The sequence below is a fragment of the Pristiophorus japonicus genome, chromosome 10 (genome assembly GCF_044704955.1).
Source record: "Pristiophorus japonicus isolate sPriJap1 chromosome 10, sPriJap1.hap1, whole genome shotgun sequence".
Classification (NCBI taxonomy): domain Eukaryota; kingdom Metazoa; phylum Chordata; class Chondrichthyes; family Pristiophoridae; genus Pristiophorus; species Pristiophorus japonicus.
The window spans coordinates 140,567,372-140,584,884 of record NC_091986.1 but is presented as its reverse complement, the minus strand read 5'-3'; the positions used below and the strand labels follow the sequence as shown (position 1 = coordinate 140,584,884).

General features: G+C 43.5%; 1 protein-coding gene across 1 annotated transcript in view; it reads left to right on the top strand.

Moving 5' to 3' along the window:
• edar (ectodysplasin A receptor) overlaps positions 1-17,513 on the top strand; it is a 96,285-nt gene that overhangs the window by 63,374 nt on the left and 15,398 nt on the right. Inside the window, exons 5-9 of the mRNA XM_070891308.1 lie at positions 1,270-1,356; positions 8,063-8,191; positions 8,292-8,366; positions 10,243-10,318; positions 13,409-13,565. Coding sequence (XP_070747409.1) covers positions 1,270-1,356; positions 8,063-8,191; positions 8,292-8,366; positions 10,243-10,318; positions 13,409-13,565 — 524 coding nt within the window. The remainder of the gene's footprint in view (positions 1-1,269; positions 1,357-8,062; positions 8,192-8,291; positions 8,367-10,242; positions 10,319-13,408; positions 13,566-17,513) is intronic.

Sequence of the window (17,513 nt, the reverse complement as noted above, 5' to 3'; positions counted from 1 at the left end):
GCAGGTTCCCCCCTTATCTCTGTTCCTCGGGGCTCGGCTGTGTGACGTCACTGATTATACCAGTGTACTTTAATGGTTCGTTATAATTATCTTGTATCCAAGGCATTCCTGGTAGTGGGCCTCACTAGGTCATTGCTCGGTCATTGCTCGGTCAGCCCCAGTTCATTACTTGACTAACTGAGTACCCATCATGCTTGGGCAGCCATTTTATATGTGGCCACTTTAAACTTATATGAGTTTAGATATATTCAGCAGGTGCCTAATGCCTAGTGTTTTGATATATTCAGCAGGTGCCTAATGCCTACAACAGAGGTATCTTAATTCAAAGGTTAGTTGGGAGCTAATCAAAACACAAATTTGCCATAGGTATGAATGAATTGATTCCTTGAACAAGATAGAACTTATAAGGCATTAACAGCGGCAGATACCCAGTGTTTATTGTAATATATATTAGCCCCAAACAAAAAACAAACATAAAACTAGTTTCAATTTACAGTGCACTAATTGTTCTGCTATATTGAAAAATACACATACTGCTTTTTGTAAAAAATACAGAGATGTCTAAAATTATCTAAAACAAAGCTATGAAAATAAAAGCAAGATGTGTCACGTTATTTTCTCTGTGATTTATTATTAACTAATTTGTAAAAGTCTTTACAAACAAGGAGTTTCTGAATTTGTTACAAATAAGACGCAGAGGAAAATATCGGATAAGCAGAATAATAAATTGAGAATAATAAATTGTTCTGTGCACTCTAAGCATGGAAAATTGTTGAAATTAATTCAGTGTCAACTTTTAACTAGTGTACGTAATGTTTATGTAATTTGAAGGTTCAAGTAAAGAATACATCTCCTACTTTAGATTCAGGAAGATGGGACCAGCCTATCATTAACTCTCCTCTATAGTATATAGCACATGTATATTGTTACTTTCTGATAGCTTCTATTTTTATTCAATTAATATTTTAATAATCCTTATTCTGACTCATTCTGGAACCTCTTCTTCTTAGGCTGTCCCTCGGAGTCGAGGATGACTTAAGCTCTGCATTGGCCGGGAACCTACCACTTAAATAAATATAACTCTTGCCCAAAAATTTGATTCAAAGTCCATATATCATATTTAATAACTTTACATGATTTTCTTTCCAATTGTGTTTAACTGGTAAAAATGATGATGGTTGCAAAATATACATGAAATAATGGAACACTGCATTTTCTGTCTTGATTTTATATTAACAATAGTTGGTCATCCCTATTATTGTTTCATAGGCTTGGGCATCACTTTGTCTTCAAGTATTTCAAGCAGTACCACACCCAACAATGGAAACTCTCCCATTCTACAAGAATCTCACAAAGGTATGGCAACATCATATTATGGATGTTTCAGTATCCTATAGACTAACAACTTTGAGCTTGAAACTTTTAAAAATGTATTTGTATTCTGGAGGTCTGTTAAGTTGGGCGCTCAACGACGGGGTGCATTTATAAAGCACTCCTCAATTGCAGGAAGATTTCTCAGGGTACTTTAAAATGAAAAGAAAATGGATCCTGTGGATTTGAAGAAGGGGGAGGGGAATGGAAGGGCTGGCTGGGGAACTGAAGGCACAGCCGAAGATTTCAACACTCATTGAAGAAACCCAGCCAGATAAAGCTATTTTAAAGTGGTAGTGACCAGAAAATTTAAGCTAGTATTCTATGCTACTATAATAGTATTTTATGCTACTAGACTGGTAGTAAAGTGTCTTAGGACATTTTACTATGTTAAAGGCGTTATATAAATAAAAGTTGTTGTTCACTTTATCAATATACCTTTTTATATTTTATACACATTTGTGAGGTTTCCCCTTTATTGTTTTTCTATCTAGACTGTAGGCTTCTCCAGTCTTACCTCAAAGCTCATTCATTTATATTGGGGATCATTCTTGTTGATCTTTTCTGCACTCTCCCCAGTACATATAATCCCCTTTGAAACATGGTGACCAAAACTGTACGCAGTATTCCAAGTGTTGTCTGAATTAGCATGAGTTCTGTAGACTTATAATCCACTATTCTAGCAAAGTATTCCAATATTCTATTTGTTTTTAAATTGCTTCTCCACATTGATTTGTCATTGTAAATGATCAATCTACTGTTACTCCCAGCTCCCTGTCTACGTTTTCCTCTGCTAATTCTATTCCCATCATTGTGATTCATTGCATGGCCTAATATGTAAATCATATTGGTCAGTGCTAAATTTAATTATTGTTTATCTGCCCAATTGCATAATTGAATTAAATCTGTTCTCAAGCTATTAACAACATTATCTGCACCTACTGCTCTCCCTATTTAGTACCATCTGCAAATTTCATAAGCTTACATTTGCTTCATGCATCCAAGTCATTTATATAGAGAGGAAGTAACAGAGGTCCAAGCAAGGTTCCATGCTTTACTCCATTCAACACCTCCCCTTAGTGTGGCACTACATCTCTACGTGCGCAAAGGTAACATGATTATCAAAGTAATCATCACAAATAGTACAATAACCTTTTTTTCAGACTGCATCACCACAGAATCTGGGTTCAAATTAATATGTGGCTCAGCTCAGAATTACATGTTAATAGCTTTAGTTGGGTTCAACTTAATATAGCCATCCCCAGCTCAGCAGCATAATTGACAGCAAATGTATGCTTGCTATTTAAGTCTATAGAATTAGCAAAAAGGCTTATGATCTCATTGCTCTGGAAATGGATAGACCATTGGATCCAACATGAATCCTGTTCCATAGTGATCTGGTTTTGTTTATCTCTCTCTGTGATGCAAACATTTAGGTTATTCCTTCAATGAGCCATCTGCAACCAACCGGTGTCTTCTGCTTCTTTTTAACTGTTACTGAAAACTCGGGTCACACTAACATGGCTGAAAGAGGGGCAGGTTCGGCTGATCAATATTCCTGCCTACAGGATTTTTAGACAAGTTAGAGAGGAGAGTTAAAAGGGGGAGGGGGTTGCGGTACTGATTAAAGAAAATATTATATATAGGAGGGATGATATGTTAGAGGGATCATCAAATGAGGCCATATGGGTTGAATTGAAAAGTAAAAAAGGGGCGATCACACTGCTGGGCATGTATTATAAACCCCCAAACAGTGGGAGGGAGATAGAGGAGCAAATATGTAGCACATTGCTGTGAAGTCCAAAACCATAGGGAATAGTAGGGAATTTTAACTATCCAAATATTGATTGGGACAAATTTAGTGTGAAGGATATAGAGGATGCAGAATTCTTAAAATGCATTCAAGAGAACCTTTTTAGTCAGTATGTAGCAAGCCCAACACGAGAGGGGGCGGTCTTGGATTTAATTTTGGGGAATGAAGCTGGGCAGGTTGAAGGGGTATTAGTGGGAGAGCACTTGGGTGCCAGTGACCATAATTCAATCAGATTCAAGTTGGTTATGGATAAGGACAAGAATAGGTCTGGAATAAAAGTTCCGAATTGGGGAAAAGCTAATTTTGCTAAGTTAAGGAGTGATTTGGCCATGGTAGACTGGAAACAGCCACTTATGGGTAAATCAGTGTCGGAACAGTGGGAGGCATTTAAGGAGGAGATCCGGAAGGCTCAGGCCAAACATGTGCCCTTAAAGACAAAGGCTGGGAAAAATAATTCTCGAGTCCCTTGGATGTCTAGGGACTTACAGGAGAGGATTAAGAAGAAAAGGGACGCTAATGTCATATATCAACGGCTAATTACTATAGAATCTTTAGAGGATTATAGAAAGTTAAGAGGCAAAATTAAAAAGGATATTAGGAATGCTAAGAGAGAGCACGAGAAATTCTTGGCCAGTAAAATTAAGGAAAACCCTAAGATGTTCTTTAAATATATTAAGAGTAAGAGGGTAATTAAAGAAAGGGTAGGGCCTATTAGAGACCATGAGGGTAATCTTTGTGTGGAGGCAGAGAATGTTGGGAGGGTTCTTCAAGAATACTTTGCATCTGTTTTCGCAAAGGAAAGGGGCAATACAGATACTGCTATCGAGGAAGAGTGTGATATTCTGGATGAAATAAATATAGTGAGAAAGGAAGTATTAAGCGGTTTAGCAGCTTTGAAAGTAGATAAGTCCCCAGGCCTGGATGAAATGCATTCCAGGTTGTTGAGCAAAGTAAAAGAGGAAATATCAGAGGCCTTGACCATCATTTTCCAGTCCTCTTTAGATCTGGGCATGGTGCCGGAGGATTGGAGGACTAATGTAATACCCTTGTTTAAGAAGGGAGAAAGGGATAGGCTGAGTAATTACAGGCCTGTCAGCCTAACCTCAGTGATGGGAAAATTATTGGAAAAAGTCCTGAAAGTCAGGACAAATCTGCATTTGGAAAGGCAAGGATTAATTAGGGACAGTCAGCACAGATTTGTTAAGTGAAGATCGTGCCTGAGTAACCTGATTGAATTTTTTGAGGAGGTAACCAAGAGGGTCGATGAGGGTAGTGCGTACAATGTAGTATATATGTGCTTTAGCAAAGCTTTTGATAAGGTCCCACATGGTAGACTGGTCAAGAAGGTTAAAGCCCATGGGATCCAGGGCAAAGTGGCAAGTTGGATCCAAAATTGGCTTGGAGGTAGGAAGTAAACGGTAATGATCGATGGATGTTTTTGTGACTGGAAGGATGTTTCCAGTGGGGTTCCGCAGGGCTCAGTACTGGGTCCCTTGCTTTTTGTGGTATATATCAACGATTTAGATTTGAATATAGGGAGTATGATTAAGAAGTTTGCAGACGACACTAAAATTGGCTGTGTGGTTGATAATGAAGAGGAAAGTCATGGGCTGCAGGAGGATATCAATCTACTGGACAGGTGGGCAGAGCAGTGGCAAATGGAATTTAATTCAGAGAAGTGTGAGGTGATGCACTTTGGGAGGGCTAATAAGAAAAGGGTATACACATTAAGCAGTAGGCCACTTAATAGTGTAGATGAACAAAGGGACTTTGGAATGCTTGTCCACAGATCCCTGAAAGTAGCAGGCCAGGTGGATAAGGTGGTTAAGAAGGCATACAGAATGCTTGCCTTTATTGGCCAAGACATAGAATCTAAGAGCAGGGAGGTTATGCTTAAATTGTATAATACTTTAGTTAGGCCACAGCTGGAGTATTGCGTGCAGTTCTGGTCACCGTTTTATAGGAAGGACGTGATTGCACTAGAGAGGGTGCAGAGGAGATTTACTAGGATGCTGCCTGGAATGGAGAATCTTAGTTATGAGAACAGATTGGATAGGCTGGGTTTATTCTCATTGGAACAGAGGAGGTTGAGAGGAGACCTCATTAAGGTGTACAAAATATTGAGGGGCCTGGACATAGTGGATAGTAAGGGTCTATTTCCATTGGTGGAGGGGTCTATTACGAGGGGGCATAGTTTTAAGGTTGGTGGAAGGTTTAGAAACATAGAAACATAGAAAATAGGTGCAGGAATAGGCTATTCAGCCCTTCGAGCCTGCACCGCCATTCAATAACATCATGGCTGATCATTCCCTCAGTACCCCTTTCCTGCTTTCTCTCCATACCCCTTGATTCCCTTAACCGTAAGGGCCATATCTAACTCCCTCTTGAATATACCCAATCAACTGGCATCAACAACTCTCTGCAGCAGGGAATTCCATAGGTTAACAACTCTCTGAGTGAAGAAGTTTCTCCTCATCTCAGTCCTAAATGGCTTACCCCTTATTCTAAGACTATGTCCCCTGGTTCTGGACTTCCCCAACATCGGGAACATTCTTCCTGTTTCTAATCTGTCCAGTCCCATCAGAATCTTATACGTTTCTATGAGATCCCCTCTCATCTTTCTAAACTGCAGTGAATAAAGGCCCAGTTGATCCAGTCTCTCCTCACATGTTAGTCCAGCCATCCCTGGAATCAGTCTGGTGAACCTTCGCTGCACTCCCTCAATAGCAAGAACGTCCTTCCTCAGATTAGGAGACCAAAACTGAACACAATATTCCAGGTGAGGCTTCACTAAGGCTCTGTACAACTGCAATAAGACCTCCCTGCTCCTATATTCAAATCCCCTAGCTATGAAGGCCAACATACCATTTTCCTTCTTCACCACCTGCTGTACCTGCATGCCCACTTTCAGTGACTGATGAACCATGACACCCAGGTCTCATTGCACCTCCCCTTTTCCTAATCTGCCTCCATTCAGATAATATTCTGCCTTTGTGTTTTTGTCTCCAAAATGGATAACCTCACATTTATCCATATTATATTGCATCTGCCATGCATTTGCCCAATCACCTAACCTGTGCAAGTCAACCTGCAACCTCTTAGCATCCTCCTCACAGCTCACACCGCCACCCAGTTTAGTGTCATCTGCAAACTTGGAGATATTACACTCAATTTCTTTATCTAAATCGTTAATGTATATTGTAAAGAGCTGGGGTCCCAGCACTAAGCCCTGCGACCCAAAGTTGCTTTTTGTTTGGAGCAACTTGATTTTTTTGGGGTATCTTAAAAATCTCCATTGCGCCAGTGAGTTAGTTAGGATTTTTTGTTGTTTCGTTTTTTTTTTTCAAAAGGGGGTGTTACCAGCCTCCTATGCCTGTTTTGGCCATTTAAGCCAGTTTGGACAACCAGTAGTTGCTCCAAACTAACTTAGGCCAGCGTATGTGGCCACTTGTGGCCCACACAGAAAACCCTTGCGGAGAGTTAAGAAATCAGCGCAGGTAGCCAGAGATGGGGGAGGGGATGGGGGGTGGGGAAGGAAGTGAGAAGACCTTGCAAACCACTAAACACCTTCACAACAACATTAAAGAAGCATAAAAACCATCAATAATAAAGAATAAATAAATAAATAATAAGAAATCCTACCTCGACCCCGGGAAGTCAGTGGGAGAACTCACTGGCAAGCCCTTTGGTCAGGGCTAGGGACGGTGGATGGGAAGCCTGGGCGGGAGAGCAGTGAACTGGCTACACACCCAAGAAGCAGCAGGCTGGGCTCGCAGAAGGGGGCTGGCAGGAGGAAACTTAAACGGGGGCTAGGAACACACAAGCTGCAGGAGGGAACTTAAAGGGGGGGCTGAGCTCGGCAGAACACACAGACTGCAGGAATGAACCAGGGTGCAACAGGCTGTGGGGGGGGGGAGGCGGGTGGTGGTGGGTTATGAGGAGGGAGAGCGAAGTCACATGGCTGAAGGGGGGAGGGGGAGAGAACAAAAGACCTTTGGGTGTGGTCCATATATATACCTTGGGTGGAGAGGGAGAAGTGCTGTACTACCATTTTTCACCTTCTTTGACCTTTGAAAGTTTAAGTTTAATTTAAGTGCGGATGCTGCAAAATCAGGCACCAAAAATCAATGAGAAGGCTTTCCCTTTAAAAATGGCCGATTGCCAATATTAGTCCCCCATTGCGCATGCGCGAACACTCCAATGCGCATGTGCAACGCTGCCGCCACTGTTATAGACGCTGGGCCCTAACCCTGCCCCCCTGCCAGCTCTCTTTCAGCAGCACGGCCCTAGCTCCGCCCCCCCACTGGTTTTGCCATACCACGCCAAGCCCTAGGATGGTCCACGGAGCGGGGAGAATACGGAGCTACATTTTCGGCGCTGTTTTCAGAGCAGAAAGTCAGCGCACCTCAGGCAAGTGCGCCGAAAAAACTAGAGGGCCAAATTTGGGCCCAATAGAACTATATAAATAATTCAAAGACAGGACTGTTCCTTTATATTTTTAAATATAGCCCTTTTTTCCTTTTATGGATGCTCCATACCTATCACCTGATTATATCTTCAGTGTTCCCACATGTAAACGGAAATCAGCAAGTCCTATATATACCTTAAAATGTATCTATCTTAGTTGTGTCGTGGTGTAAATCGTTGGGTGTTGGTGCAATGAAATTATGGTTTAATATTTAACAATACATCATTGTGGTTTGATTAGTAAACATCCTAGTTAAAAATGAGTTGCTAACTAAAATAATGATGATCTTGTTCCAATATTACCAGAGGTTGAAGTTTTCAAAGTTATGCCAGAAGAGTGCTAACATTCAAAATTTGTAAAGAAAATTCAGTTATTTATGTATTTTCTTTTTGAATTCTGTCAACCCTTAGTAGATCAAGCTGGACAAGGACACCTGGGCACAGCTTTGATAATTGCCATGTCCACCATATTTATAATGGCCATAGCCATTGTCCTAATTGTTCTTTTCTACATTTTAAAGACAAAGTCTTCTACCCAGGGTGAGTATGGTCATGTTACTGTATTTGATTCGGGAAATAAACTTTTTTAATGTAGTGTTTGTTTTGACAAAAAGCTAAGTATATTGCTCTTGTATTTTAGCCTGTTGCAGTGGCCATTCTGTAAAAAATGTTGAAGCTCAGATCAACAACCAAGAAGACAAGAAGGAAGTACAAGGTACAAAAAAAAAGTTCATTCTCTACATTCAGGCTTGTCCTAAAAGTATCCAATCCTACCCAAAATATAAGTTTTATCATCTCAATGCACGCATCTATTTCAAGATTTAATACCCAGTGAATATAATAACTGAAAATGATTCTGATTTTGAAAATCCGAGGAAAAGTTTTGCATAGGGTTGATTTCCTAGACATGTTTCTGACAACACAGCTTCTGGCAATATACCTTTTCATTTACATTTTTGCTGCTGGAATATCTGTAAAATTCTCAGATATCTGGGTTTTCCACTTTTTGAAATTAAGCACCGATTCACATCAATACAAGTGCTGTGTTTTAAATCATAACCCTTATGTTTTACTTCTGTAATATTCTTTCTTTTGTGGGATTTCCCGGTACCAGACAACCATCCACTGACAGGGCAGATTGGAGACCTGCAATTATGTTCTCTAACTTACAAGTCACTAGGAGTATGGAAGTAACTGACCCTCTAATTTTCCTACCCTACCTGCAGCCTTTCATTGCCTCCCTACAGTTGAGATCAGGAATCCCTCCCTGTGTCACATTTTGAATGCAAACTTGCATCCTTCCAGTCAGTGGCACAGCATGTTGAAACATGTAAACGGTATTTTTTGATGTATTCTATTGAGAAAATCCTCATGTTTTTGAACCCCAAGGCTTCTCTCTTCCTCCACATTGTTCAGGGTGTTTCCACATTCCAAGCTTTCCCCCCCACTGTACTGCCTCACAGTTATCCACATTAAATAGTATACACCACCTATTTACCCATTCCGCTAACCTATCTGTGTCTCCCTAAAGTCTTTTATAGTCCTCACTGTTTGCCAAACCTGCTACTTCTGTGTTGTCAGTACATTTTGAGATTATGTTCCCAATACCCATCCCAAGTCCCAATTATCTCTAAACACTGAGAACAAAAGTAGACCAAGCACAGACACATGGGGTATACCACTTGCAACCTTACTCTAACTTCCTAATTGATATTGCCTTGTATTTGTATTGAATCCTTTACCACAATGTTTGACTTGCCTGGATCAAGTTTGTCTTAAAAACATGTGGCATGGAATTTCCGCTAGGTTGTGCTGTTTTCTTCAGCGCAATTCGCCCGAAATTAGCCAAACCAGCATAAAAGATCGCAGAATTTCAAATGCAAATTATGTCCAAACCAAAATTAGTTTCTGCAATCTTTAGCGCTCGTTTATAAAACATTCTGCTAGAAGCTGGCCTTGCCCCATTTCGAATTAATCCCCATTGCACGTTTCTGATAATTATGCCTGTTTGTGGGCCTTCAAGAAGACTCTTTAAAATAAGCTGGGTTTTTTGGGCACAAGGACACAAACAGGCACATTTTAAAAGCTTTTCAATATATATTTTTTTTAATTTACTAACAAATTGACTACTGTACCATGCAAATGGTTTTGTATAATTTTTTAAAGTCATTTTCAGTTATTTGAAATCGGGTTACTCACAGGTGGTGGACTAGATGCACTGATTAAAAATGCTTATTTGTTGTGATTAAACCCATTTTCAGCTGTATTAATCAAACTGCACCAAGTTACCGCTCCTAAATATATCAAATATTTTTTAAAGCAAAATGCTTTTTTTTTAATTACACTCTAAATCGTTGCCTAATTTTGTTGGCTCATGGCAAATGTTAATTTTGATGATATGCAAATGAGTTTGAGTAGAAACTTGAGCAAAAGAACCACTTCTCAAAACGAGCGCAATTTTAGGTGCGATTTGCACCCAGATTGCCGATTGCGTCCAAAACGGAAATTCTACCGCCTCATTGTTTAATCGTTTACGTTCACACTAGTTATCTGTTAGGCCTTTAATCAGTTTTTATTTTATTTTTTGACAGAAAATGTTGTAATATTTACTGAGAAAGATGAATTTGATAATAAACTGAAGGCAGTTCCACCTAAGACTGAGAAAAGGTAAGTCAATTTGCATTGGTTTCTGTATTATGTATATTTGTTGTTAGCCTAAGCATACAACGCTAGCAAACTGATATAAATTTCATAATAGATGTTCTTGGCACATTATCATTAAAAAAGAACATAAAATTAGAAAAACATTTTTGTTTTATAGCTACCTGAATCGACAATGATTCACAATTGTGGGATTGCATTCTAAATATTACGTAGAAAAAAACTCAAAGCTGTAATGACACATACCTTTCTAAAGTCAGCTGTGGCTCAGTGGGTAGCACACTTCCCTTTGAATCAGAAGGTTGTGGGTTCAAGCCCAACTTGAGCATGAAAAATCTAGGCTGACACTTCAGTGCAGTGCTGAAGGAATGCTGCACTGTCAGAGGTGCTGTCTTTTTTTCGCTAAGATGTTAAACCGAGGTCCCGTCTGCTCTCTCAAGCAGACGTAACAAATCCCAAGGCACTATTTCGAAGAAGAGCAGGGGAATTATCCCTGGTGTCCTGGCCAATATTTATCCTTCAATTAGCATAACAAAAAAACAGATTACCTGGTCATTATCACATTGCTGTTTGTGGGAGTTTGCTTGTGTGCAAATTGGCTGCTGCATTTCTACATTACAACAGTGACTACACTTCCAAAAAAAAACTTCATTGGCTGTAAAATGCTTTGTGATGTCCGGTAGTCATGAAAGGCGCTATATAAATGCAAGTCTTTAAAAAAATATATTTATCCCCATTTCTGTCAGACACATTTGCCATATGTACAATGCAGTCCAGGTCTCCAATTATAAATTAAAAAAAGATTTGGGCATTCCTCCAACTCTACAGCCTTCCCTGGTCCTCTGCCCACAGACCAGAAAAGCATCCGGTGCGCAATCGTCACCCATCAGTCCTTTACAGGGGCAGCACGGGCCAGCCCACACTGTGATATGTGTGTGCCCTAGGTCTGTGCAGCAGAGCTGGTCTCCAGTCGTCTTGGTTAATCCTTGCCACTGGACCAAGACCAAGCTCTGTCAAGCCCATGTGGTGGCTGGAATGCAACAGCCACCACACATTCAATAAAATCCAGGCAGAGGCATCTTCCAACCTTCAAGATTTAGTTCGGGACCTGGAATATTAGGTCCTTCATTGAAATACCTGTGAACTCATCAAACTCATCCCTTTTTTGACATGGAAATAAGTCTTCCTCGATTCGAGGGACTGCCTAAAAAGAAGAGAAGACTGGCTGATGGCACCCAAGCTGCGTGGCACATCATGAGATGGACTTGGAGTTCCCATAAAGTAAATTGTTGAAATATTCTGAACTCCCTTTAATCAGGGTGATCAGTTCATTTGTGCATGTAGCATCTACCAGTATCATTGCCAGTGGCTCATGATGCACGGGAAACTGCATTATCAGTCCCTTTATATGTTAAACATCTGTTAGTATATTTCTATAAAGGTACTTTGAATATTTTTATCCCATTATATATTTCCATTGAGAGTTCTGAGCATTCAATAGCTATGGAGAGGTCATGGCTGACTATTTCATTATATGGATAGGGCACAATATGGAAGATACCGGAAACCAGGGAGGTTTCAGATCTCTGTGAGACACTGTTAATATTTCTTTAGTAGTACACTGATATAATAACATCAATCAAGGATGAGAAAAGACATTTGGCATATTTAAGCTCAGTCCTCTGGTATACTAACTCTCCCATCATAGGGCCCAAGTTTCCACAAGAAAAAAAACGGGCGCCCCTCCGAGCTGGGTGCCCGTTTTTCGCGCCTAAAACGGCGCCTAAAAAAATCCTCGGTAGTCTGCACCTACTTACAGGTCCTCAGGCCCTTGGCGCAGTCAGCACAAGCTGTGGGGGGGCGGAGCCAGGTCCCGGCACTGAAAACAGTGCCGGGACCTCTGCACATGCGCGCTACAGTCGGCACACAAGTGCAGTAGCTCCAGGCGCCGAACTGTGTGGGAGGGGCCCGAAGCACGCAGTCCCTAGCCCTGGCTGAATGGCCTCACTGGGGCTCCTCTCACGGCCAGCTCCTGCTCCCCGCCTGACCAGACCCGACACTCGCTCTACCGCCCCACCCCACCCCCCCGCCGACCTGACCTGACCCGACCCGACACCCGCTCCCCCCCCCCGACGACCCGACACCCGCTCCCCGCACCGACCCGACACCCGCTCCCCCCCCCCGACTGACCCGACCCGCGCTCCTGTTCCCCGACCCGACGCCCCCCCCTCTCTCTCTCTCTCCCTCCCTCTCTCCCCCTCCCTCCCCCTCTCCCTCCCCCTCTCTCTCTCTCTCTCTCCCTCCCCTCCCTCTCTCCCTCCCTCCCTCCCTCCCCTCTCTCTCTCCCTCCCTCCCCCCCCCCCCCCCCCGCTCAGCGGCACGAACGGCTGCAGAATTCTCCCTGGCTGAAGCACTTTCACACAGGTAGGAAGATGGTTTATTTAATCTTTTCGTGGCTTATAAATGTTTATTTAGGTTGGATTTATTTGTATAATATTTGTAGAAGTATAAATAAGGATTTATTGTCGAATTTAATGAGTTCCCTTCCCCCCCACCTCGTTCTGGACGCCTAATTTGTAACCTGCGCCTGATTTTTTAATGTGTAGAACAGGTTTTTTCAGTTCTACAAAAATCTTCACTGGCTCCATTCTACTTTAGTTTGGAGTACATTTTCACTGTGGAAACTTTCAAATCAGGCGTCAGTGGCTGGACACGCCCCCTTTTGAAGAAAAAATTCTGTTCTAAACTAGAACTGTTCTACCTGACTAGAACTGCAGAAAAAAAAATGTGGAGAATTGCGATTTCTAAAATAGTCCGTTCTCCACCAGTTGCTCCTAAAAATCAGGCGCGAATCATGTGGAAACTTGGGCCCATAGTATCTAATTATTTTGGAAGAACGCCAATAATTTAGCCTTGACTACCTTGCCTTATTACTATTTGGGTCACAAGATTTAGCTAATTACCCTTAAGCATAGTGTTTAACTTCTTCTACGCAGAATGAAGGAATAAAACATTTTAGTGCATAGATAAATCTTGATGTAAATTGTATTTTTTGCACAATATTTCCTGATGTATTCAATCTATTTTCTTCCCCAGTGAAAATGATGCTTCTTCAGAAAATGAGCAACTTTTGAGTCGGAGTATGGACAGTGATGAAGAAGCTGCATTAGACAAGCAGGGAATGTCTGATTTATGCCTCCTGTCACTGGTTCCTTTAACGAGAGATAAATCAACAAATAACAAAGCAACTGGGGTAAGGCTTTCTACATGAAATAAAATGCAGGTGGGATCTGGGAATATTATGTATTACTCCAGAGACATATATTTGAAATGGTACACTAAATGAAGGAGACACTGGACAGGCAGTCTACCTGTTTTGCATTAACTCATCCTGTTCCCACTGCTATTCCTGGTCCCAGAACGATGTAAGCTTTATTCATGTTTTTCAGATAATACATTACACCCTTTACATTAGGCCCTGTCTGCCTATTCTGATGGGCATAAAATATCCCACAGTTCTATTTAAAGAAGAGCAAAGAGTTTTCCTGGTGTTCTGAACAACATTTATCCCTCGACCACCACCAATTATCGCTTTTGCTGTTTGTGGGAACTTTCTGTTTGCAAATTGGCTGCCATATTTGCCTATGTAACAACAGTGTCTACCTTCATTGACTGTAAAGCACTTTAGCATATGCTGAGGGTGTGAACAGCACTCTATAAATGCAAGTTCTTTAAGTTTGTTGAGCAGAGTGGATGAAGGCTATCACAAGACATGCCAATATAGTTCTCATTATCAAGGTGATGAATGCTAGTGCTGGGAAATGAAACACATTTCCATTTTTTAAATTCAGTCAGTGTCAGTATCAGGAGCTTTCAGGTGAGGTACAACATGGGTTATATGCATAGTATAGTTTCCCCTGTGATGTCCCAACAATGCAGCCTAACCTAATCTGTACTGCATCTATCAGAATATTTCCATTCTCCACACCAGCTAGCCTTTTATTTCTGTGTCAGATTGCCAAAGTAATGCACAAAGCCATATACGTGTTCTAATAAATAAAAACTAATTTCAAGCCATATAAGTGTTTTTAATAAATATTTTTTTAAAGTTTTATTCATATAACTTGACCCCAGTGGCACAGAACTTACAATACTCTTAATGTCTTTTTTCCTTACGTGTTTGCTTACTTTTTTTATATTCTCATTTCATGTTTCTGTACAGTGGCATAGAACACCATCTGTGGTGTAAGCAGATCATATTAAAATACTAACATGTAGAAGTTTGCATTTCTAGCATCATAAAAAGTGTATTGCACTAGCAAATTTACTGGCCAACCACTCCGTGATTAAAATATATATTTTTTATTCATTCATTCTCAGGATGTGGGCATCACTAGCAAGACCAGCATTTATTGCCGATTCCTAGTTGCACCAAGAATGTGGTGGTGAGCTTTCTTCTTCAACCGCTGCATTCCTTGTGATAGTGAATTGATACAACTGAATGGCTTGCTAAGCCACTTAAGAATCAACCGCATTAGAAACATAGGAGCCTGAGTTGCTCCTGTTTTTTTAGAGCAATTGGTTCAGAATGGAGTAGCTTAGAAATTGCAATTCTCGGTATTTAGTTTGCTCCAGTTCTAGTCAGTTAGAACAGTTTCAGTTTGGAACAGATTTTTTTTCAAAAAGGGGGCGTATCTGGCCATTTACGCCCAGTTTGAAAGTTTAGGCAGTGAAAACATACTCCAAACTAACTTAGAATGGAGTAAGTGTAGATTTTTGTACGCTCAGAAAAACCTTGTCTACACTTAGAAAATCAGGCGTAGGTTACAAATCAGGCATAGGGAATGGGGGGGGGGGGGGTTTAAAGGGAAGTTTACAAACATTAAACACTTCAGTTTTACAAATAAAGAGCCATCAAAAATAATAAATGATAAATACATCAATAGATCAACCAATAAATCAATCAAAAAAAATTAATAAAAAATAATTCTTACATTAAAAAATCAATAAATAAAACATTTTCTACTTACCGACTGCAGCACTAGGAGTCCTCCAACAGCGTGCTGGGATGACCCCCCCAGTGTGTCCCTGTCAGTGCCTCTCACTCTCTGTCTGTCAGTGTCTATGTTTCTGACAGCGAGGGGAGGGGATGGGGGGGAAGAGGGGGAGGAAGGAGGAGGGAGGTAGAGGGGGATGGGGGGAGGTGGGGTGGGGGGTAGGGGGGGTGGGAGGAGGGGAGGTGGGGTGGAGTGGCGGTTGGGAGGAGGGGGGAGGGGGTGGGGGGGGAGGAGGGGGAGAGAAGGAGAGGAGAGGGGAGGGAGGGAAGGAGAGGAGAGGGGAAGGAGGGAGAGAAGGAGGCTGAACGGCCGGGCCCAAGACTTCGGGCTGGATTTACAGGTAGGTGGCATCGGGTCTCGGGTCTCGGGTCCCGGGTCCGGCGGGGGGGGTCGCGGAGGTCGGGGGGGTCGCGGAGATCGGGGGGGTCGCGGAGGTTGGGGGGGTCACGGAGGTCGGGGGGGTTGCGGAGGTCGGGGTGGGAGAGTCGTGGAGGTCGGGGGGGGGGAGTGAGAGTCGCGGAGGTCGTGGGGTCCGGGGGGGGGGGGCGGGGGAGAGTCGGGGGGGGAGGGGGAGAGTCGCGAAGGTCGGGGGTGGAAGAGTCGCGGAGGTCCGGGGGGGTGGGGGAGAGAGAGTCGCGGAGGTCGGGGGGGGAGGAGAGCCAGGGGGGGGGAGAGTCGCGGAGGTCGGGGGTGGGAGAGTCGCGGAGGTCGGGGGTGGGCGTGGGGGGGGGGGGGGGAGAGAGTCGCGGAGGTCGGGGGTGGAAGAGTCACGGAGGTCCGGGGGGGTGGGGGAGAGAGAGTCGCGGAGGTCGGGAGGGAGGAGAGCCGGGGGGGGGGGGGGAGAGTCGCGGAGGTCGGGGGTGGGAGAGTCGCGGAGGTCGGGGGTGGGCGTGGGGGGGGAGGAGAGAGACGCGGAGGTCGGGGGCGGGGGGGAGGGAGGCGCGTAGGTCGGGGGGGGCGCGGAGGTCGGGTCGGCGATGGGGGGGGGGGAGTGGAGGTCGGGTCACCGGGAGGGGTGGGGGAGCGGAGGTCGGGTCGCCGGGGCGGGGAGGGGGGAGAGCGGGGGTCGGGTCCGGTCCGGTCCGGGGAGCGGGAATCAAGTCGGGTCAGGTGGGAGGTGAGCCTTATCCACGCAGCCCCAGTGAGGCCATTCGGCCAGGGCTAGGGGCTGCATGCTTCGAGCCCCTCCCACAGTTTTGGACGCCTGGAGCTACTGCACTTGCGTGCCCACTGTAGCGCGCATGTGCAGAGGTCCCGGCACTGTTTTCAGCGCAGGGACCTGGCTCCGCCCCCCCACAACTTGTGCTGCGCCGCGCCCGGCTCCAGAGGACCTGCAGGAAGCCGGAGAATAGGTAAGTTTTTTTTAGGCGCACTTTGTGGCGCGAAAAACGGGCGTCCAGGTCCGGGTTGCACCATTTTAGGCGCGGCCCGAAACTTGGGCCCATTGAAACATAGAAAATAGGTGCAGGAGCAGGCCATTCGGCCCTTCGATCCTGCACCACCATTCAATATGATCATGGCTGATCATGCAACTTCAGTACCCCACTCCTACCTTCTCTCCATACCCCTTGATCCCTTTAGCTGTAAGGGCCACATCTAACTCCCTTTTGAATATATCCAACGAACTGGACTCAACAACTTTCTGTGGTAGAGAATTCCACAGGTTCACAATTCTCTGGGTGAAAAAGTTTCTCCTCTTCTCAGTCCTCGGTGGCTTACCCCTTATCCTTAGACTGTGTACTCTGGTGCTGGACTTCCCCAACATTGGGAACATTCTTCCTGCATCTAACCTGTCCAATCCCAGAATTTTATATGCTTCTATGAGATCCCCTCTCATTCTTCTAAATTCCAGTGAATATAAACCTAGTCGATCCAGTCTTTCTTCATATGTCAGTCCTGCCATCTCGGGAATCAGCCTGGTGAACCTTCGCTGCACTCCCTCAATAGCAAGAATGTCCTTCCTCAGATTAAGAGACCAAAACTGCACACAACACTCAAGGTGTGGTCTCACCAAGGCCGTGTACAATTGCAGTAAGATCTCCCTGCTCCTATACTCAAATCCTCTCGCTATGAAGGCCAACATGTCATTTTCTTTCTTTACGGCCTGCTGTACCTGCATGTCTACTTTCAATGACTGATGTACC